The 24,114-nt window shown below is 44.1% G+C and overlaps 1 protein-coding gene and 1 long non-coding RNA gene across 12 annotated transcripts in view; one reads left to right on the plus strand and one right to left on the minus strand.

Annotated features, from left to right (window-relative positions):
• Positions 1 to 8,368, minus strand: part of LOC125724044 (tripartite motif-containing protein 16-like) — a 110,994-nt gene extending 102,626 nt beyond the window's left edge. For all 10 annotated transcript variants that reach the window (XR_007387125.1, XR_007387126.1, XR_007387121.1 and 7 more), the window contains exon 1: positions 7,753 to 8,368. Coding sequence is in view for 3 of the 10 variants with exons in the window: in XM_049000970.1 (XP_048856927.1) it covers positions 7,753 to 8,343 (591 nt within the window). In the remaining 7 variants the exon portion in view is untranslated. The remainder of the gene's footprint in view (positions 1 to 7,752) is intronic.
• The window catches only part of LOC125724089 (uncharacterized), a 273,241-nt gene that overhangs the window by 237,151 nt on the left and 11,976 nt on the right, over positions 1 to 24,114 (plus strand). The window lies entirely within an intron of this gene.

Raw genomic sequence — 24,114 nt, forward strand, 5'->3', positions numbered from 1 at the left:
AGGGTGGACCCCAGCCTTGGGCCCTATGCTGCCTGGGAAAGGCTCCAGGCACTCCCCCTGACCCTGACCCAGATAAGTGGGTAGGACATGGATGGATGGATGGATGGATGGATGGATGGATAGATGGATGGATGTTCGTAAATGATTTATTGACTGTAGGTAGGATAAACTGGACATAGACCCTTTGGTCCTGTTTCCACCTGGTATTAACATGCATCCTGGGTGATCCAATCACAAGTGGACAGCGCTAATTACCCAGGACGCATTGAAGATGCATTGAGATCCGATCACTCAACCCACATTGGGAGGTGGTCTGAGCTGCATATGGCCACATTCTTATAGCAATGTGAAGGCGAATGTGTCCTGGGCTGCATTGCAGGACCGGCTACTCAACTGACGTCCTATTTGATTGATGTCAGATCGCATGTCAGTTGAGAATGGGCCACTGTGTAGTAAACGGTATTCTGAACAACAATAATGCAGGGGCGCATGCGCGAGTGCTGACCCGCGGCAGTGACATTGTGTATGTTTGTCTACTTCGTTGCATGATAATTATATTTGACAATACGCTGATTAAGATTGCTATACTTATTTTTGCCCTTGTAATAGTTTGGGATATTGTAAGCGGACATGGAGGAGAAATGTGTTACTCGAGGCATGGCGATCCGGTATCCAACGCTCGTGTCTATACCAGGGAGGAACTACTGAATCTCCGGTATACAGCAGCAATCATTATACCTGTACCAAAAACTCAGTACGCAAAAACAAAAGATGACCCATCGCTCTCACACCCCTCCTTAGCAAATGCATGGAGCGCTTTGTTTGGGATGAACTGACCCGCCAGGTAGCAGGATCGTTGGACCCCATGCAATTTGCCTATCGAAACCACAGGAGGGTGGAGGATGCGACACTCACCCTGCTAGATAGCATTTACAGTCATCTGGACAAACCCAACACTCATGCTCGTATTCTTCTTATGGATTTTTCCTCAGGCTTTAATACAGTCCAGCCACACCTCCTCCTTGGGCGTCTTTGTGACCTGAAAGTGAGCGGTGGTCTCATCCTTTTCATCAGGGAATTCTTGAGAGACCGACACCAGCGAGTCTGTATTAAGAACTGCCTCTCTGATGCTCTTGTCCTAAACACAGGTGTCCCCCAAGGATGTGTACTATCTCCCCTGCTTTTTTCCATATATGCAAATGAAATTCAGTGTAATAGCAGCCACCTTTCCATGCAGATGACATGGCTTTAGTCGCCTGCCTTCGGGACTTAAACAGCTCTCCCTACCTTCAGTATATCGACACCCTGGCTTTGTGGTTTGACAACAGCTTTCTGGATCTTAATGTAAGCAATACCAAGGAGATGTGGCTGGTGAGCAGCAAGACGGGAGGCGACAAGAATGCTGTCGCCACCTTCAAGCCAGTTAGTATGAAGGGTCAGGAAGTGGAGCAAGTCACCGAATTCAAATATCTTGGGACAATAATAGACAATCAGTTAAGTTTCCAAAACCATGTGGATTATGTGTATAAGAAAGGAAGACAGCGTCTGTCTCTTCTGAGGAAGCTCAGGAGTTTTAACACCAGCCAGCGCACAATGTCCATGATTTACAAATCATTGACTGAGAGTATGCTGACATTCAACATAGTGTCATGGTATGGGCAACTTTCGGTTAAACAGAAGAATATAGTGGCACAAATCGTAAACCAGGCTGGGAAAATCATTGGACATAAACAACATCAACTCTCCCACCTGTACTCACAGATTTTGACAAAAAAGGCACAACAGGTCTATCAAGATTTCACTCAGCCACTTCACTGTACCTTCCAATCATCAGGCAGGAGACTTGTAGTCCCATTAGCTAGGAAAAAAGGCTACAAGCGGTCATTTATCCCATCGGCTGTAACCATCCTGAACAAAGACTATTTTTCTTAGATAAATTAATTAGCAGCTAGTTTTATTTTATTGGTATCTTATGTATTTTGTTTTAAATGCATTTATTTATGTTAACTTTCTCGCTTGGAGTAAACTGGACTGATACTTTTAGTTGCATTGACATATGTTCATTGTGTATAGTGTTGCTTGTATTGTGTGTTGAATTCGTCACTGTCAAAGATGAATTTCCATCTGATGTAAATTTGATGGACATTAAAGATGTATTCTATTCTATTCTATTCCATCTTTTCTCCTGCAATACTGAAAAATTAGAATCTGCTGGGATGTTGGTTTAATATTTAATATCCTCGTGTGTGCCACGCCCCCCTGATTATCCACGTGTGCTTCCTTGATCGTACCCAGCTGTGTCTTGTTATTTTGATTTGATCCTGTCTTTTTAAGTCTAAGTCTTGTCTGTGTCCCTGATCTGTCATTGATGTTAGTCGATGTTCGTGCTTCGTTCCCTGATTAAACCTCGAGTTCTGCCCTGTATCCTGCCTGCCTGCCTGTCCGTGCGCTGCCCGCTTTTCGGCGAACACAACAATTATTAGTCATTATTGTGTCCAAGGTTCAGTTTAATTGTATGAATACATAATATCAGATTTGGGTGAGGGTATTACCCAATAATCTGTATAATTTTCCCAGTATAGAGACCATGAAACAAATGATTGATGAGGCTTTGGTCAATATGCACAACCCTTCACCATAGTGGATGATGCTGGATTTAGGGAGTTTATGGGCATCCTGGATCCAACCTACATTCTCCCATACAGGCAAACATGAAAGGGTTTGGTGACAGAAACATTTAAGATAGAAAAAGAGAAAGCAAAGGAAGAGGTGAGAAAGGCCAAAGCAGTAAGTCTAACATCTGACATGTGGACATCAATACATATGGAAGCTTATTTAGCAGTCAAATGCCATTTTATAAATGATAAGACTGAGCTGTCGACCGTATTACTGGGAGCAGGAAAATTCCCAGAGTCTCATTCTGCAGAAAACATGGCTGCAGTCAAGGCAGCTTTGATGGAGGAGTGGGGAATACAGAATAAAGTCTGATGGCTCACATTGATGCTGCACAAAATGTGATTGTCTGTGTCAGACACACAACCTGCATTGTACATGCACTGAATTTGGCTGTGAAGAAGGACATGGATCAGACACAAGGACCCGATAATATCAGGTCCAAGGTAAGACAGATTCTACGTGACCTACTTCAGAACCAGTAAACTGCTAGAGAAAGGCTTTGTCAAATCCAGCAGCAGATGGGCAGCCCCACTCTGAGAATGATTACAGAAGTGGAAACCAGCTGGAATATCACCTATTCAATGCTGCGATGATCACATGATCAAGGAGAGTCGGTTGGAGCTGCATTGGTCACTCTGAAGACAGAGCTCACATAGCATAATGACACTGGCCACACTGCTGGGTCCAAGATATAAAACTGCAGGTTTCTGTAGCCAATCTAATGCTCAGGCTGCTGTACCGAACTAACAAAGAGGCAGATGTGACATATAAGACAATTAACCAATAACAACAGTGCAGGGAAAACAGGCAACAAGTGCAGCAACTTATATTAATGAACACAAGACTAGGAAAACTCCCACAAACACTGAAAGTAAGAAACACACACAAGGAATTCAATACTTAGAAAATACAGAAACATGTGGAACATAATAAAACAAGGGACAAGCTTCACAAGGAGAACAGAGAACTAATAAACACTGGGAAGAACAGAAAAGCAATAATTAAATGAAAGAGGTGAGGTTGGTTCCTGACCTGCCTCAAACCCATGACCAGCTGGTCCCAGCCTCTGTGTCACACACTCATCCCAATGAGCCGAATGCAGCCATGTGGGGAAAAGGAAGAACACACTAGGGCCAAAGACGATGACAGGACAAAGGGGATGGACAGCGATGGCTGCTGGCCACACGGGGAAGAGACACAAGGACAGGCACTGAGACGAAGCTTCATTATTTATGTCAAAGCTGCTCCACGCTTTATTAATATTAGTGAAATGTGCAGGTAAAAATTTACAATAATGTAAAATTAAAGCATGTAGGTAAGAATGTGTGTTCAGTAGCCTAGCAAATGGATGTGTGAATAGAAACATATAATAACAGTGTAATTGTTTATATAGTTTTATATTGGGCTGTCCGGGGGCTTGAATTCCTGGTTAGATATTCAGTCCCACTCCAGCCCTGACTACTTTTACTTCACTTGTTCCAAGTCAGACATATAATTCAGCATATCAGACAAAACAATTAACCTCTTTGTTAATATTTTCATAAATTTTGAGCTTCACTGGTTATCATTAAAAGCCAAAATATTATCCTATGGCAACCAACACAATGCATTAAAGGCTGAGCCCTTTAACCTTGAATAGAAAAGTATTAATCTACGTATTTCTTAGTACTGAAAGACCTTTTTTAACATGTACATTTGTACTGTGTTGATGTAGGTAAGGTACGGAGGTAAGGAGCACACACTGAGTACAGTGCCTTACCGCACCCACCACACGACGAACCACCTCAGGGATGAGAACCTGAGTGCAGCCGTGCAGTGGGTGACACCTCAGCACCACACCAGTCCCAATAGAACAGTGTGAGTTTTATCCGGTGGCTGCAGTGCAAATCCTGCAAAAAACCTCCTGATGCAGTATAAATATGCATGTGGATAATGGGAAAAGTTAAACTTTATTGTGAAAATCATATTTTATAATAATGATTGTCTAATGAATATCGCAACATTATTACGAAACTTAATACGATATGTAAATTTTAAAATTATACATGGAAGGCAAGTGTTATTATGAAATATAATACCTTTTATGAAATAATTTAAAAATAAAAGGATACATTATTGAAATATTTATCATTTTATTTATATTTTTTGATATACTTATTTATTTTATTTTGAGTATCATGGTGTTCCATACAAACATCTTAGGCGGTTTAGTTACCCTAAAATGTGCTAATAGCTTCTGATTTCTTCCTGTCCTTTTAATGTTCAGCAGATTCTGCATACGGACGTTACTGTCGAACCTCGTTACTACGTACAAGACGGGATATCAAAAACATGTCCGTTATAAGCACAGAACGTTGTAACCACTCAGTGCAAGATGGATGAAAGAACTCACGAAATATCCATGTAAATGATAAAACTTTAATAGAACAGACCCTTAAATTGACTACAAAACAAACAAACACATTATTACTTGTTAAATAATTCAACAAAGCTCATTTGGATCCTTGAAATTTTCCTTAAATTACTCACGATTACTTAGTGCCGGCCGGCGATAAACGGCAATGAAAATACACAACGGCTGGTCAAAATAGATTTTTAAAATAAACATTCGCATCCAAATTGGCATTTGGCCTGAAAATATTAATGAAATATTGGTCAAATTAATTATTTCTGCTTTCGTTTTGGAGACATTTTGACACGTGCTGAATGACAAGAGGAAAAACGTACGGGGCGCCCTGCAGTTATTACCGGAGTCCGGCCGTGACGGAATAAAGCCAGCATTGCCAAGCAACGCAATAGACAAATGTGCATTGTCGGGGGAAGATCGGGTAGATATAGGTAGATGTAGCGACACAAGTTGTGGTGGGCGGGGAGAGCGCTGCACGTTGTAACGATGGTTAGTTTTCGTATTTTCTCTAGAAATTTGGATGTTGTATCGAAGTTTACGCTGTAAGGGTGTACGCTGTAAACAATGGCTGCTATTGGAATAATACATAGGCTAAAACGGGAATTAGAAACCTGTACGTTGAAAAAGTTGTATCCGGGTACGTAGTAACGAGGTTCGACTGTATTTACGTGCTTATTTAAGTTACTTTGGAAAGTGAGATCCAGTTACAAACGGATGGTCAAGATGGATGTGGAGACGCATGTTAAAAGCAGAGCCTTTGACTCAAGGTGTTTTAATAGTAACAATAATTGATACTTTCACTGATCCATCCATCCATCCATCCATCCATCCATCCATTTTCCAAACCGCTTATCCTACTGGGTTGCGGGGGGTCCCGAGCCTATCCCAGAAGCAATGGGCACGAGGCAGGGAACAACCCAGGATGGGGGGCCAGCCCATCGCAGGGCACACTCACACACCAGTCACTCACACATGCACACCTACGGGTAATTTAGCAACTCCAATTAGCCTCAGCATGTTTTTGGATTGTGTGGGGAAACCAGAGTACCCGGAGGAAACACCACGACAACATGGGGAGAACATGCAAACTCCACACACATGTGACCCAAGCGGAGACTCAAACCCGGGTCCCAGAGGTGTGAGGCAACAGTGCTAACCACTGCACCACCATTCCGCCCCCACGTTTAAAATTTATGCTTTATAAATTAGGATTTTGCCATCTTTATCATTTGACTCTCTGCCAGCCCCCTGGAGGACGAGCTCCCCCTTTAAGTCTGGCTCCTCCCAAGGTCTCTTCCTATGTTTCTCCTTGCCACGGTCACCTCTGACTGTCTCTCTGGGGACTTTGAGCAGAGATAATGTAAAGCGCTTTGAGACAATGTAATGTTGTGAAAATACACTATAAAACTACAAATTTATTCTTTAAACAATTTTTTAAACTCCCCCCCCCCACAACTGGCACTCTGTAGGTGAGAGCCAGCTGGCTGCAAAGGACAGCCACCTATAGTAGGACCCAGAGAGCTGGGGGCTAAGGGCCTTGCTCAGGGACCCCCAGATGTACCAAGGCCAGGCTTGAACTGGCAATCTTCTGATCATAGGCAGAGAGGCTTAGCCCACTCAGCCACAGTCTGCCCCAGAACTATCACAATCTGGGGGTTTCATGTTTACTGCACCGTTCTCAGTAAACTCTACACACTGAAGTGTGTGAAATTAAAATCCCAGGACGGTGGCTGTTTCTGAGGTGATGGAGCTGCTACTCTTATGCTGAGCTCCATTTACTGGGAGGTCGGAACTCGGAGCTGGGAATGACGTCACAGACGAGTTAAACACGTTCCAGTGCCGCAAGTCGGACAGCAATTTAGCAAAACCAGGGACCGGTTTCAAAAAGCAAGATTTCTTGTTTAGCCAGATTACTTGTTGGATTTAATGTGTCCCAGTTTAAATGGCCTTTTTCTTCATTGACTTATATTTAGCCCGACAAGCTGTCTGGCTAAGCAAGAAATCCTGCTGGCTGAAACGGACCGCATTTCCAGTCTGGCTAATTGTTAGCCATTGTTAGCAATATCAGTTGGTAACAACACATTCCATGATATTTTGCACCCAAAAACACCATACAGTAGCAACACCTCCACAGATAGCAGCTATACAGTACTGTGTGTATGACTGATTTAATGAGCTAAAAATAAGATATAAGTGCTAATAAACAGTATAAAAGTACAGCTTTAGCTTCTGCTGATAAAGGGCACGGCCATCTTGAATTCTGAGGTCAGGGTTCTGTAGATTCCTCTGACTTCAGTGGCCTGTACTACTGTGGCCCTAGTGAGTTCTTCTGTACTATGAAGGGTTACTGGCTTGTCAGGGTAACTTGTCGGATTTAAGGTACCACAGTTTAAATGGACTTCATATTCGTTCACCTACATTTTTCCCAGACTACCTTAAATCCGACAAGTTAGTAACCCTGCTAGTAAGACCGGATAAGCAGGTCATGGCAACTTTACCGAACCAGACTTGTTCTGAGTGTTTCGTGGCAATTACACTAACATGTGTTAAGACAAAATCCATTTATTTAAAACTAACTTTTAGATAATAACAATAATTGATACTTTCACTGATCCCTTTGGGGAAATTCTTTTAGATAGAAAGGGGAAATTCTTTTAAATTAGCCTCACCTGTATCTCCGCCCTTCCTGTAGCAGCTGAGACTGTATCATGGCCTCTGTGTTCATCCATCGTACAGAGATAACAGATACACTGCTGGTCGGTACGGCAGTAGACCTCCAGGGGTTTGTCATGCTGGGAACAGACCTTGTCCTTCAGATGGCCGGTGGCATCAATGAGCTTGTGCTGTTTTGCATGGTGGAGTTTATTGTGAAGCTGCAGGTCAGTTTCACAGTAGGAGGCCAGACACACCAGGCAGGACTTGACAGCTTTGTGTTTTCTCCCAGTACAGACATCACACTCCACATCTCCAGGTCCAGCATACTGGTCAGCAGGAGTAGCTGCTTGTAGTCCAGTCTTCTTCAGTTTCTCCACCACTTCAGCCAGCATGGTGTTTCTGCCCAGAACAGGTCTGGGTATGAAGGTCTGTCTGCACTGGGGGCAGCTGTAAACTCCAACATGATCCTCCTGATCCCAGCAGCTCTTAATGCAGCTCATACAGTAACTGTGTCCACAGTGAATAGTCACTGGATCCTTTAGTAGATCCAGACAGATTGGACAGCTGAACTCGTTTACATCCACTGCAACTCTGGCTTCTGCCATTTTACCACAAACACTGATAGGATTCAATTTCGTTTTTTCTGATAGTCGTCTGTGTGTGACAGTGGAAGGAACTTTCTGCTTGTTAGGCTGCAGCAGGTGTGGTTTTGGACTGAGGCCAGACTGAGAAGAACAGACTGGACAAACAGTGGAGCTGGAGTTTATGAACATTATACAAACTGTACCCAAAGCGAACATTTATTTATCTTTCATAAGAATAACAGTTACTGACATTGTTTTTCTGTAAACAAACTATAATCCTACTCTTTGATTTTGTACAGTAGATAGAAATTAGGTATAAAGGTATAAGAGAGCAGATCTACTGAGAATGAATTTCTGTGTCTGTTTAGAAACATGTTTGGGATCATGTGGTTTCAGGTGAAACATGCAGGGATGTGCAATTATAGACAGACTGTGTTAGGATTAGACAGAACAAGCTTTGACAAGTGCTGTCAATCCACAGATTTGTTTTTTTACATTCTTCTATATATAATATTCATGATAATAAAGGGTGTAGCACATATATGTCATTTCTTCCTTTTCTTTCTGTGTGTTTGTGCTGGGAGTGTATTTGTGTCAGGAAGGAGAGTCAGGTGACCAGGTTCAGAGTGATAATTTTTATCAACCAAAATAATTCCATACTCTAATAATGAAAATTTATTCTAGATATTCATTGAACACTATTAAGTTAAAGTCCCATATTTAAGCCAAAAGTTAATGGACCAGCTTCAGCCATCCCCAGGAACAGAAAGATCATATATTTAAAAAGTATCCAATTAATTCCAAAAACCCGTTTATCCAATACAGGATTATGGGACACACACATCACAGGAAGCACAGGGCACAAGGCAGAGACACCCTGGATGGGATGCCAGTCCATCACAGGGCAAACACCCACTCACTCGCTGAGGACAATCAAGAGACACTAATTCACCAAACTGCATGATCTTGGAAAGCAGGAGGAAACCTGAGGAAACCCACAGGAACACGGGGAGAACATGCAAGCTGAACATGCAGAACCAGGAGTGGGAACCACACCCACAAGCCTGGAGGCGTGAAGTGAGAGCAGCTGGTCTGCAGTCCTGAAGGGAGCTGGAGCGCCATTTCTTTGGAACAGTGTGGAGCCGTCCTCCATTACTGCTTATCCTGTACAGGGGGGTGGGGAGCCTGGAGCCTGTCCCAGGTGGCACAGGGCGGGGGACACGATGGACAGGATACTAGTTTATAGCAGAGCACACAGTCACACATACAGACTCACACTAAGGGCAGCTTAGAGATTCCAATCGGCTGATCGCAGTTTCATGTTCTCCAAAGTAGGAGGAGAAAGCCCACATTGGAAGAACATGCAAACTTCACACATACAGCAGGGGGGACAGGAAACAAGCCCAGAGACAGAAGTTACACCCCGAGACCCCACACCCCCCCACAATCACACATACTGTTAGGATTTATTAAAAAAATTATTTACATTTTAATGCTACAAAATGATGACTGACTATGAACTTCATATTCCAGAACCGTGTTGGAATCTATGCTGACTTTAAGAATGTTACCTTACAGGATTTACCTGTTTCTGTGCCCTGTACCTACAGTAAGGAGGTGTGATCTCTGCTCCTTCAAAGCAGACAGACTCACTCGCATATGATTACAGTTCTAGTACTTAGCAGATACTGTTACCGAAAGTGGTGAACAAGTGAGGCAAACATGACACTGCAAACATGACACTGTAAACATGACACTGTAAACATGACACTGTAAACATGCTGCTGTCAAGGTGCTGCCTGGGCACTAGTGCAGCTAGGCTGGTATTTCTGGGCTCCACAGACATCACTGGCGGTTGGTGTCGTGGTCACCGGGATGAAAGACTCGTGCAGCAGGTGTTTGTCAGATAACAAACAGGGACTTACTGGGATCAGGATGGGAGGCTATGGAACAGGCAACACATAAGGAACCACATCAGTGATCGAACTGGGGAACACAGGACCAGGAAGCACTTAAATGCAGGACTAATGATGGAAGAGACTGGAGGCAGCTGGGAGTGTTTAACACGAGGGCTGGAATGAGATGTGAGACCAACAAGCAGTAAACATTGCCTCTTAGAGCCATGTCAGGGAGGAGGCGGGACATTTAATTACATATTTATATAGCGCATCACAGAGTCGTCCCAAGGGACTTTACATAGATGTGTAGTCATACATTACAACATCATTAAAGAGAGTAATACACAAGGGGAAAAAGGAAAGAAAGATATTAAATAAAGAAAGCCAGATGACAACGGAGGAGAGGAACCAAAAAACCCCAAATAAGGAGAAAAAAAGACCTCTGGGGGTCCATTGTCAACTGGCTAACCAACCCCCCCAGGCAGACTAATATTACTGAGAACAGAAAAGAGTGGAGCTGCTTGCTAAAGGCCGGGTGTGAGGTGTGATTAAAGTATGTCAATAAGCCTGTTCTCCACACTGGCCTGTGTAGGGTGGCACTGAAGGCTGCACCCAGGATGACACAGTTAGCAGGTCCCATTCGCAGTGTCACCCCTCCATGGGACTGAATCAGGACTCCAGCTCAGATGGTGCCCCCCCTGGGCAGCACCTGGAAATGTGGGGAGGCAGAGAGCATGGATGGTCAGAACACGCATTGACACATAAATGGACAGACATAGTGGATAAAAATGGCATTGCTTAATGTGACAGTATGCCCCAACCCCCCACCCCACCAAAAGCATGCGCTCCGGCCATGAAGTCCAAGGGGGTTCGACAACAGGGATGGAACCAGACTGGACTCTGGACTAGACAGGGGACGACAGAACAGATGGTAGACAGGACAAGACCAGACAAGACTAGACAGAACATTAGACAGAGAGCAACACCAGACATAAGAGCAGTTGCAGGACACCACTAAGGACATGGAGCGGATAAAGGAAAAGCTAGGAACCACAGGTCCAGCAGTCCTGTCAGACCCCAAAACAGGACGGACAGGTGGAGGGTCAACAAGAACAGGGGCACAGGATGCAGAAGACAAGGAGAGATACAGGCAGGACAGTGCAACAAGACAAACACTGAGGCACAAAAAGGAATAACATGGGGCATCCAGGGAAGCCAGGTGAAGACTCGGGGCTGGGGACCCTCCTAGGCCCCTTTCCAGGTGAGGCTGAATTCCGCCGAATCACAGGACCAGAGGTCTGAGAGGGCCAGCAGGGCCGGAGGACGTGAGGGGTTGGGGGGCGATGAGAGAACCGCAGAGCAGTAGGGCAGCAAGGAGACAACAGGACAGGAACAGGAAGATGGCAAGGGACATACAGGGCAAGAGCAGAGACTGGCAAACCCTCTCTGGGAGACAGACATTCTGCCTGCCACTTTCTTCGACTCCTGTTGATACTGGTGACCACCCCAGAAACTGGGACCAGAGTAACCAGAGTCTGGGATGAAGGAGGGACCCACGCAGCAGGACCCAGGGCAAGTCCAGAGGGTTGCACTCTAGCAGGACATCCTCTGGATCCATCTTCTCTGGGCTGGTGGCAGCCTGCAGGCATGTCGGACATCAGGATGGAAAGTGGGCACCAGCAGGCTGTCAGGAAATGAGGGGGGTGCTGGCTGGACATCTGGGGACACTGAGGTGGGTGCTGGCCAGGCATCAGGGGACAGCGAGGTGGACGCTGGCCAGACATTATGGAGCAGTGTGGCAGGTGTCGGCTGGTTACCAGGGAATCGTGTCAGATTCTATGAGAAGCCTAGAGGCAACCAAGGCCTCACCTGTGTTGGACACTGTGGGTGCGGCCTGAGCGGCCCTCTCTGGGCCGGAGCCTTAAGTGCGGATGTAACAAATGCAACGGCTGGCTCTCCTGGGCCAGATGCTGTAGATGCAGTGTCTTTCAATCACGAGTGCGCTTCCCTAACCATTAAGTCACCACTGCTCACTACTATGTGTACTATTAAAAGAGGCAGTAGAGTCTTGTCCAGCCAGCTGACAAAACGTTTCCACATTTAATTGGAACGAAGGACGGTAGGAACCATCTGTATTGTGTGCAGATTTCCAATAAAACCATGTTGAAGCAAAGCCCTACCTCTACTGTGGTCCAGCACTCTGACAACCATAGAACTAGGAGTGAAGCCTGTTCTTCTGTGTTGGAGAGCTTTGGGGAGCATGTTTTGGCGAACAGGGGGACCACAGTAAATCCCGGAGAAGCATCATGTTGTCAGACTTCAAGTGACAATGAGGACGCAGGTCGCCCTACGACAAACGACATGGAGTCGGCGGGCTCCTTTTCTCCAGAGCACCCCACCTCTGCGGGGTTCAGCACACTCACTCCATTCCAGAGGGCCCTGAGGATCTCCGCTATAGATGTCACACCCTCCACTTCGGAGTCCGGGGAGAGGGCGGCTATGCCTTCTGTCAGAGATGGGCCATTCTCTCTGGGGAAAGATGTACTGCGGCCTGAACCAGCGACATTAGGTATGCTTGACACAAGTAGCAGTGATTGGCTGTAGGGACCTGGGAAATCTACTGGGGCTTGTCGAGTTCCGTCAGTCTGTTGGGTGCCAGGATGGAAGACTCTGGGAGCAGGTGTTGTCAGACAATAAACTGGGATTTACTGGGATCAAGATGGGAGGCAAGGGAACGAGCAACATGGAGGGCACCACATCAATGGGGAACACAGGGCCAGGAAGCACTTATACAGGAATAACAAGGGAACAGACTGGAGGAAGCTGGGAGTGTTTAACATGAGGGATGGAACGAGACGCGAGACCAACGAGCAGCAGGCATGGCTTATTAGAGCCACGTCAGGGAGGTGACAGGACATGACTTTTGGAGCTATGGTTAGGGTTAAGATTAGGGTTAGGTTAGGCTTAGGTTTAGGGTAAAATGTTTGTGGCAGAGAGCGGTGAGTAGTACAAGGACACGACTTCACCACCTGGGGAATTTCACCACAGGAAAAATTACTCTAAATTAAGAGCACACAAGTTCATTTACTGAATGGAGCTGGACGTGTTTGTACTATTAACAGTTTGTTGAAAATATAAAACAAAGAAACAAGACAAGCGCTTTAGCATCAATAACCTTAAAAATAAACCAGCAACCAGCCTTTGACCACCGGCTGACAAAATGCAAGCAAGAAACAGGTGTCCGGTGAGGTTGATCAAAAGGGGGAATGGAGTCCCCTAAACTAACACACACACACACACACACGCACACACACACACACACACCTGTGCTCCACCACACTGATCCCCACACAAATATACTGCACACGGTAAAAGTGTGAACACCACCACCCCAGACCAATCAAATCTTAGTCAGACAGATCAATCGAGGCAGCCATTGGTATACAAATAAACGGAAAACAAAAAGAAAATACCCCAATCTAACAAAGAATCTGAGTGTTGAAATCTATGAAGAGGGCAAACAATGAGTAACAGAATACAGGACGTCACTCTGTATCAGTCCCAAACAGAAAGAAAGGGCGGCCTAAAGTTTGTTAAGTCGCAAAACTAGGGAATGAAACAGCTCCAAATGCAGGAAAAGGTGCGACGATCCTTAGTGCGTTCCAGGGCTCCCAGCACATCGCCGATGTCCCACCGAGGATCAGGAGCTTCAAGCAGCAGTTGTTGGCTTGAAGGTGACAGCACTTGAACACTGCAAGCTTGGCACATCTCTTTGTATACAATGAGCTATCCTTATATTTTGAAAATTTTTTAAACTTATTTAAATCAGTAAAAGAAATTACTTCCAAAAAGGATGGAATCATGTATACTATCACACAATATACCCAATACCCCTTGGCACCATGTTAGTGTGAATGGAGTTTTCACTCCAGCCCTGAGGGATTCAGAGCAGACACAAAAGATTGTGAACCCATGTGTGATTTACAGTGAAAGGTGACTGAACACAATGCGCAGCCTCTGTTATGACTCCACTGTTCAGCATGGTTCAGCACCATCTATATTTCTATTATTTTACAAGGTATTTTACTTGTGGTTTTATCCATACAGAGGACATGAGGAACATACAGTCTGCTAAGTCATGATGTTACCTTTTGTTAGGTGGCTACATTTACATGCCTTAACGCAATTAAGATGTTTTCATGTAAACAGATTCATCGGGGAGCTCATTTATAAAGGCTCTGTGTGACTGAAAAAGACGCGAAGCATTCATACATTCATTTATGGGAAGACTTTAGGACTTACAAAGAAAAATGGTTTGTGAAAAAGACGCACATTTTGTTAACGAGGTTGAAAGAGATGCTGTTTCAACAGAATCCTGTAGAGGGCACTGTGTATGCTAAATCGAAGGCTCCAGGAAGGTATTCGGCATTTATAATCATAAACAATAATTCAAATATTTGTGGCCACATGGCAATTGGCTCTGATATTAATAAGTTCTTTAAAATGAAATTGTTTGAATTCGTGTACTGAGTTGTATGCTGTTTGAATATTCAGATATTTTTATTAGATATTTCACCTTAAAGCCCTCTGAAATTGGCCCTCTTTCATTAATACCGACTTACAAACAATGTATTTCCTGCCCAGGTTAAAGGCTTCTTCTCCACACTTCCTGTACGGCGGATAGTTCTCACAGCGGCACATGCTGTGCAGTTTATAATCAAGACATTTTGAAAATACAAAATAATGTATGAAAAAAATGAATAAGCTGTAACACATACATTTATTTCAAATACAAGTTTCCCAAATATCCCTGTAATGAAAATGGTGAAATTACCCAGGCTTAATGTGATATTTCATTTGTAACACATTTGTTCTTCAAACTTCTACATTTTAAATCTTTGGCCACAAGATCTTCTTCTTCCTGCCAGGATCTTTCCTTTCCTTTGATCCTCGGTTGTTGGAATCTGCTCTGCTGCTTGGAAGTTCCCCGGGGAGTTAGTGTTGGGGGGTTCTGGTGGAATGTGACCATCGGCAGCCATGGGCTGGATAGCGCTGCGGTGCTCAGCCTGGCTCTGTGCCCTTCTAGTGGCTCTGTGCCCTTCTAGTGGCTCTGTGCCATTCTAGGGGCTCTGTGCCCTTTTAGTGGCTCTGTGCCCTTTGTATGCACAAATATTTTGCACACATGACATTACCATGCATATAGTATTTCTTGTATATTACAAAATACAAAAACACTGATCAAAGTCTTTAGAAAAAACAATTATACACAATAAGTCAAATATGAATTATAAAATACAATTTTTCAATTAAAATACTTTTTTTAAATATATACCTCAGAAATTGCACATCCCTGATTATGCATTACTTTCATGCTGGCTTGAAACTTTTGTTATCTTTACTGTATCTTTACCCTCTTTTAAGACACGTTGTCAATGTTAGCTTTCATCCTCTGCAAGTATTAGAATGTAATATACAATGTGCAGTTAAAAAAACTGGCAATGCACCAATATGGCAGCGTTAGACAATTGCACAAGCGTACCTGAGCTATTGTGACACACATAAAATGTATGATCACTTTATTATTGGGAGATTTTGTATTTTACCTGAATGACTTTATGCAGTATGTGGTACCTCAGAACTCGAACTTAATCCATTCAGAGCTCAGGTTTGAATCCTAAAAAGTTCGAGTTCTGACCGAATTTTCCCCATAAGAAATAATGGAAAACCAATTAATTGGTTCCCGGTCCCAAAAAATTACACGTAAATATGTTTTTTTTTTTTGTAGCACTTAAACACAAAATGAACAGGATAAAACAAGAATAGTATATACTGTACTAAACACACCTAAGCTCATTTATCAAAACAGTAATTTGTAAAGCAAGAAAATCAATATATCCAAACAATGTGTAAAGTTTTTTTTAAAAAACAACAATGTGTCCTGCCCCCGTCCGCTTCTTCCGTGAGCCACGCCCCCTCGTTAACCTCGTGTGGAATCCCCGTGTTATCAGCTGTTTCTGGTTCTTGTCATTAGTCCTCTGTATTGAGTCCGCGTTTCAGTTTCCCTAGTACGATCATTGTATTGTCCGTCTGCGGTTTATCTGCTTTTCCTGTAATTAAATACAGGAATTTATTTCCCGTCTCTGCTCATGCTTCCCTGATTTAGTGCATGCCACAATGACACCTTTTTATAAACCCAGGCACAGCTCTACTACCTTGAGTCATACTGTACTAATGGTTTGTATTTAATGCAGGAACAAAAGCAAAACATTTTTAAAATGAGAAAAAAATTGAGTGTACAATATGAACATTGGAAAAAATGCACGAATAACACTAATAGTAATATTTTTAAAAAGCACTATCAACAAAAATTCACAGCGAATGCGAGGCTGAGACTGAAGCGTTATGCTTTGTTTCCGCTGAGAGCCGTGCCGCGCGACTCATTTTCCCGCGCGTACAAGTTATCTTTTGGTTCGACTTCTGAGGTTCAGACCGAGTGCTAGGTAGTTTTTTCGAACTGGTTGGTTCGACTTTTAAGAAATTCGAGTTCTAATAAGTTCGAGTACCGAGGTACCAATGTATATATTATTTTTATTAAAGCTTTAAGTTTTCTTAATGTAACAGACATTAATTTTTGGACCCACTTCGCACGCAGCCTGGTGCCTCTCCTTCATTTTGTCGAGCGCAGCTGTAGTAGGCAGAAGCACTGGTTTCGCTTCTTCATCTTTTCTCCTGTTTTATAGGTTTGTGGGGCTTTTAGGCTTATTTTGCCGTATACAGATAACTTAAAGCGTCCAATCAATCTTATGATTGATTGTGTAACGATAGCGAGCGCGTTTGGTTACTTATTAGACCACTGATGTAAACGGGCGGTTTGGCTATCAGTTAGCCAACCAAAATGGCGCCGCCCGTTAATGAAATATAATTTTATTGATGGCTTCAGATTTAGTTTGGTTGTGTTTATGTTAAGGGTGCAGGCGCCGCGTAGAAACGCTGTGTTTGGGGGTTATATGAGTATAAATGTGTTGAAAATATCTCAGACGTATGCAAGGTTTTTTTTTGTTCAGCCACCAGCTCGTGCAATACAGTTTCAGTAGTAACAGAAGATGTTGGCTGTGTGCCAGTTTTCTTTATTTTAACTGCCATGGTGGATGGTGGAAGCTATTAAGGAACAGTACGAACTGTACATGCAGACTTATTGTTACAGTACTGTTTTATTATTTATTTGTTATTTGACTTACAGTTTTAATCCTTGGCCTAAGTTGCCTGTGAAAACGACATTAAGATATTGTAAAGAAAATGCAAGAAAAGCTGTATGGGGGGAAAACAAAATGTATGTCTGCCATCCGTAAAATTAAAGATTCTGCCGAGCGGATCACCGGTTTCGCTGCGTCATCCTTTCTCCTATTTTTACAGGGATTCAATCTGATAATGGTCCGTGACTGGGACTTCTTACAGATTTTTGGGGGCTCGTCCAGGATCAGCGCCGCCTGTGTTTGGAGGACGTCGTTGATCCAATGATCCATGAACCTGTGGACCAGCATGACCTACATCATAGAAGCAGCAGGGCTGAGAGAGTCCAGTACATTTGTTTCCAGAGCAAGGGACTTTCTCAATGCCAAGGGCATCTGATGATTGATCACAATGGCAGACAGCAGAAAGAATCTGATCTGGATGGTGAAGAAGGGACTCTTCCGCCTCTCATTGGAGGAGGTCTTTCAAGTTGCAACCAGCATTCCGGGGACATCTGACGAAGACCCAGTTAAGTTAGACATTAATGATGAAGAAAGTTGTATTGAATACGTATGCACATAAACAGAAAGCTCACAATTATTAGATTTAGAGAATGAAGGAATGTCACAATTGTTGTTTGTAAACGAGATGATTACTGACATTATTGGTAAACATGGTAGAGATATACTCTCTGTTGAGATGGGAGGTCATGTTACTGTGCCAGATGCTAATGTTTTGTCTCCCCCGCCATGTAATGTGACTCATGCTAACGCTCTTCCTATAGACATGCACACAGAATCATCAACAGCAGAGTTAGCCTCCCAAAGTAAGGCTCTTGAGTTGCAGCTCACTAAGTTAATGTCAAGTTATGGCGAATTGTGTCAACAGCTTAACAAGGGTAGTGTTACAATTCATTCATGTACAAATGAAAACGATGACGCCCAGTCTAATATTGCTGTACATTCACCTGTCTGTACTGCTGACTAAGCTGCCACCAACACCACTAAAAGCATGATTGCCCTCAAGGACCTCCCCCTCCTGCAGAAGAAAGGATGAAAAATTCATGGAGGACAAATGGTGAATTTTTATGCATCTGAAACATGCTTCAGAAACATTAGCAGACTGATTGACGAGGGACTGAAAGAAAAGTATACAGAGGATGAGATCAGTTGAGCAGTGTTTTGCATTATAAAACAGGATATGCTTGCTAGTAAAGGTGACATGTCCATTACAGAGATAAAGAGCTTTTTACAGTTACATTTGGGAGAGAAAAGTAGCACTGAGCTCTTTCAAGAACTCATGAACGCTAAGCAGCATGATTATGAAACACCACAGCAGTTTCTGTATAGAATAATGGGACTCAAGCAAAAGGTGATATTCACATCCAGACAGACTCAGATATCAAATATGAAGCACGTACAGCACAGCATGTATTTCTGGGTACAGTCTGTCAAGGCTTGAGTGAGAAGCATAACGGCTTCAGGCGGGAGTTGAGGCCACTCCTCTCCGACTCTATGGTCACTGATGAGACCCTTCTCTGGCAAGTCACTAAAATAACAAGTGAGGAGCGTGAAAGAAAACTGTGTCTGGGACACAGCGCTCGCCCCAAAACTGACCCATGTGCGAAGTAGTGAAGTGAATACCAGTGAAGTAAGTAAAGGGATGTGTAACCCTGACAGCTGGTAAAGATGAGCTCATCCACCAATTGAGCATTCAAGTACAGGCCCTAACTCAGGTAGACAGTTCTCTGCAGACAAAAGCAGCAGCACAGACAAAGCCATCGACATCTGATTCTCAACTGCAGTGTTCATGCCAGTATACCAACAAACCAGATAGGCGGTCATCTGAAGTGCGACCATCAACCGCATCTGCCAGTGGACCTGTTTTTGGACTGGCTACAGATCAAGAAAGAACCTGCCCCAGACGATATGCAGAGAAGTGGGCTTCTAGAATGAAAGAAGCCTATAGAGTTGTGTCCGAGAACAGTCAGCAGTCCAGTTCTCGCGCCAAGGGGTACTATGACCGCCATGGGAAAGGTATTGTCCTTGAACCTGGTGACTGGGTTTTGGTGCGCAATCTGGGCAACAGGGGAGGCCCCGGTAAGCTAAGACCCTACTGGGAAAACAGTTTATGTGGTGGAGAGAATTGCTGAAGGTCCTATTTACATGGTGGCACCAGTAGCTGGTGGAAAATGTGCAAGAACCTTACACCGAAACCTGCTTCACCTTGCCCATAGATCCACAGCCCCAGAGACTTCCATCTGTACAGCAGAGAGGAGACACTCCTACTCTACCTGCGGAGCCCCAGCATCGAAAGAGGACGAGAAACAGTCAGCCACATAAACCTGCCTCAAACACAGGGTATTTGAGTAGTGACTCCTCGGATGATGATGAATCACGTTATTGGCTAAGGATACCTGAAAGACAAGAATTTGCAAGCACACAGCCTGTACTTAAGTCTCAGAGGAGGCCCAATTATGGGATGACCACCCATATAGTCCCAAACCGCCTGCTGAGTGAGCCTGACAGTGAGATGCAGGAAGAAGAAAGGTCAGTATACAACCTCCTGATGACTCACATAGCCCTCCCCAGGTGTGGAGGTCCATTCGTGAAAGGAGGCCTACCCAGAGGCTCACTTACGACTCATTGGCCCAACCTTCATACCAGCTCTGGACAGTATGCAACACAGTGGGAGCCCAGGGGCCCCTACCAAACTGGGCGATCCAGAAGTACCCCATGGCGTACTGCTCACCCGTGAACACAATGCCATATACCGCTCTTTGTCAAATTTTCCACTGCACTACTTCCATACCATACCATGCACTGCACAACTAGTTGGATGTTAAATCTACACACACTTACTTGAAAAGATTATGAGGTTATGAAAGGTTCTAAAGTTAGATTATGAAATGTCTGGAGCCATTTTATTTTTGTCAGGGAGTGTGATGCATAAAATGGATGGTCACTTTATTATTGGGAGATTTAGATTTTTTTACCTGATTGACTTTATGCAGTCCTATATATGTATATTTTTTTATTAAAGGTTTAAGCTTCTTTAATGTAACAGACATTAATTCCATCATTCCACAAGGAGTCAGTGTGGCGCCCCCTTTTGGACCCACTTTGCACGCAGGCTGGTGCCTCTCCCTCATTCTGCCCAGCAGAGCTGTAGTAGCCAGAAGCACCGGTTTCGCTGCGTCATCTTTTCTCCTGTTTTTACAGGTTTGTGGGGCTTGTTTTGCTGTATACAGTTAACTTAGTGTCTAATTAAGGATGACCCTAGCAAGAACCTTACCCGGCAGGCACTGAGAGCGGTGTTATCCCTCAGTAGTTGGCGCAATCCAGGTGATCTCCCTTTCCAGATAAGGACTACAAAAAGGACTACTTTTCCAGTCAGTTGGGATGATGCATGACTCCCAAATGGAAACAAAGATTGCCTGCAATACCAGAAGGACCAGCCCAGCGGATCACAACTGCAGTGTCACCCGCCCTGACTGCAAGCCTCCGAGGAACAGCTTCAGATGTGCGTAATGCTTTGATTCCTCTGTAAGCAGGACGTGGGTCACTAGGCCACAGATGGAGTGTCACCTGCTCGTAGATTTGTCTAACAAACGCCTTTTTATCTGCCCTCACAGCTGTCCTTCTCAGTTCCACTGAGAGTTGTCACCAAGTCGGGCACTGCGACTGCTCTCTATAATATCCAGGGTGCCCTGCGAGATGATACATCTCCTTCTTGGAACACTGGCAACACCGACACAACCCTCGGCAACCTTCAGGATCTTACCACAGAAGGTCTCCCACATCAGCAATCGCACCCAAGTCTGCAAGTTCCTCACAGAAACTGTGTGCAAACTCATCAGAAACAGCCTGATCTTGGAGTCTGGCTAAGCCCAGCCTCATACTCCTAGTAGGTGATCCAGCCTACTGGACCTAAGCTGAATCTTCAGAGTAGCAACAACAAGTCTGTGATCAGAATTCACAAACTGGCCACTTCTGTAGACCCTGCAGTTCTGCAGGAGCCTCCAGCATCTGCCCACAAGGACGTGATCGATCTCTTTCGCGGCATCACCAGTATTGGAGTACCAAGTCCACTGATGCGGCTCAGGCTGTACGAACCAGGATCCAGCCACCCGCAGCCCCAGAGGAGTGTCACCTCGTGGGCACCCTTCAACCACCGAGCGAATTTGCGAGTAAAATGTCTCCCTCAACGAGAGATCACTCACCGCGGTCGGAGCATACAGTGAAACAACAGACAAGACACCCTATGAGTGCCTTAGCCTAAGTCTCATAATACACTCACGAGTATTGCTCACTGAATGCTATTAAAGGACAGAAAAATCGAGCAATTAGCAAACAGCAGTGCTGTGCTCACGAACTTCTTAATCTTATCTTATCCTATGTTATATTCTGTCATATCCATCCATTTAACACATGGATTTTTTATCCTATTGGGCTTATCCTATTGGGTCCATAGTCTATCCCGGAAGCTATGGGCATGAAGTAGGGAACAACCCAGGACGGGGGACCAGCCCATCGCAGAACACACTCACACACCATTCACTCACACATGCACTCCTATGGGCAATTTAGTAACTCCAATTAGCCTCAGCATGTCTTTGGATTGGTGGGGGGAAACCAGAGTACCCATAAGAGACAACATGGGGAGAACATGCAAACTCCGCATACATGCAACCTAGGCGGAGACTGTCAGAGGTGTGAGACAACAGTGCTAACCACTGCACCACCATGCCGCCCCGTTCTGTCATACAATCTTATCTTAACTTTATCATAACTTATTCTATCTTATGTCATACAATCTTATCTTAACCTTATGTTAACTGATCCTATATATTTTTTTAAATATTCCCTCCACCACCCCCCCTCTAAGGAGGACTACTTTATTTATAATTAATCTAATCCTATGTTATACAATCTTATCCTAACCATAACTTATCCTACCTTAGTCTTAACATATGTTATTGTGTCATGCAACCTTATCTTAACCTTATCATAACTTATCCTATCTTAGTCTTAACTGATATGCTATCTTATGTTATACAATCTTATCGTAACCTTATGCTAACTAATTCTATTTTTTATATATATATTCCCTCCACCACCCCCCCTCTAAGGAGGACTGCTTTATTTATAATTCATCTAATCCTATGTTATACAATCTTAACCTTACCGTAACCTATCCTATCATAATCTTATTCTATGTTATCCTATCTTTCTTATCTTATGCTATACAATCCTATCTTATATCATATAATCTTATCTTAAATTTATGGTAATTTATTATGACTTTGTATAACATAAAATAGCATGTAAACTATCTTAACTTGTCCTATCTTAATCTCATCCTATGTTCAACAATTTTATCATAACCTGTCCTATCTTAATCTTATCCTATGTTATCTTATGCTATAGAACTACATCTTAACATATCCTAAGTACTTATCACAAATCTCGTCTAATTATGTGCTGAAACTATAGTGAAATGTAGCTATGTGCATTTGACTGATAGCCCATCTCCACAGCCAGCTCCTGAGCCCTGGGCATGGTACTTAGCTGGTCCAGTGCATTAATAGGAAAGGTGAACTCATCTTCATCAATCCTACGCCTCTTGGTTGCATGAGTACCCTCATTATCCTCATTCTTCCCCTGTTTTGCTAAGTTAATTTCATTTAAATATCTGTTCCAAAATTCCTGACACCAGTAATAAGTGTGACGATCGCGCTGGAAGCGGGCAATCGTCGGGCAGGCAAGCGAACAGGAACAAGCAGGCAGTCAGGATCGGGGCAAACAGGGGATTTATTAAGGAAAGCAGGACGAGAACCGGGTAGTGACACTCACAAACATCAATGACAGACAAGGAAAACTGGGGAGACCAGGACTTAAATACACAAGACTGGTTGAAAGCAAACGGACACAGTTGGGTACGATCCGGGAAACACACGTGGGTAAGCAGGGGGCGTGGCACACAGGAGAAGCGGGCGAGCTGGGCATGACAATAAGTAAAGCACTTGGCGTCATAGGTCATTTTAGAGTACTTGGTTACATAAAAGTTATACAACCAATTGAATTTTTCCAGGTGAGATGAGGCGGCTGCAGCCTGTGCTGGAGCCTGATGCAGAGGGGTCAGATGAACCATGCCTGGAGCTGAATATGGATGTGGAGCTGGGCTTACAGGTGTAACTAAGTGTGGTGATAAAAGAGAAGAGCCCATAAAAAGAGATGGGGATGAAACAAAAGGGGAGGGGACTGAAGACGGAAATAAAAATGAAGAGGAGGAGAAGGTTGGTGAGCTGGGCTCAGGCTCTAACCCCTTCTGTTTGTCAGACCTCCTTCTTCGCCCTGACCGGCCTCCCGCTGTATTTCTACGGTGGCCTGTGCCCTGCTGACCCCTGCTGGTTGCCACTGGGATGGCAGCAGATCCAGGGGAGACAGACTTGGTCAGGGAGCTGGCTGCCGGCGGCCCGGTGCGGCACTTCTTCCGACGGCCAGCATCACTGGAACTGGTTTGTCCTTTGGGATTATAAAGACAGAGGACAGCATATTTAATTAAAATGAATCCTTATGTCACTGTACAACAACACTACATCACAATCGTCACAGATATCACACTTGGCAGTCAGTATTGCACACTGAGAAAAATTCTGCCA

Source organism: Brienomyrus brachyistius, unplaced genomic scaffold (genome assembly GCF_023856365.1).
Source record: "Brienomyrus brachyistius isolate T26 unplaced genomic scaffold, BBRACH_0.4 scaffold54, whole genome shotgun sequence".
NCBI classification, from domain to species: Eukaryota; Metazoa; Chordata; class Actinopteri; order Osteoglossiformes; family Mormyridae; genus Brienomyrus; species Brienomyrus brachyistius.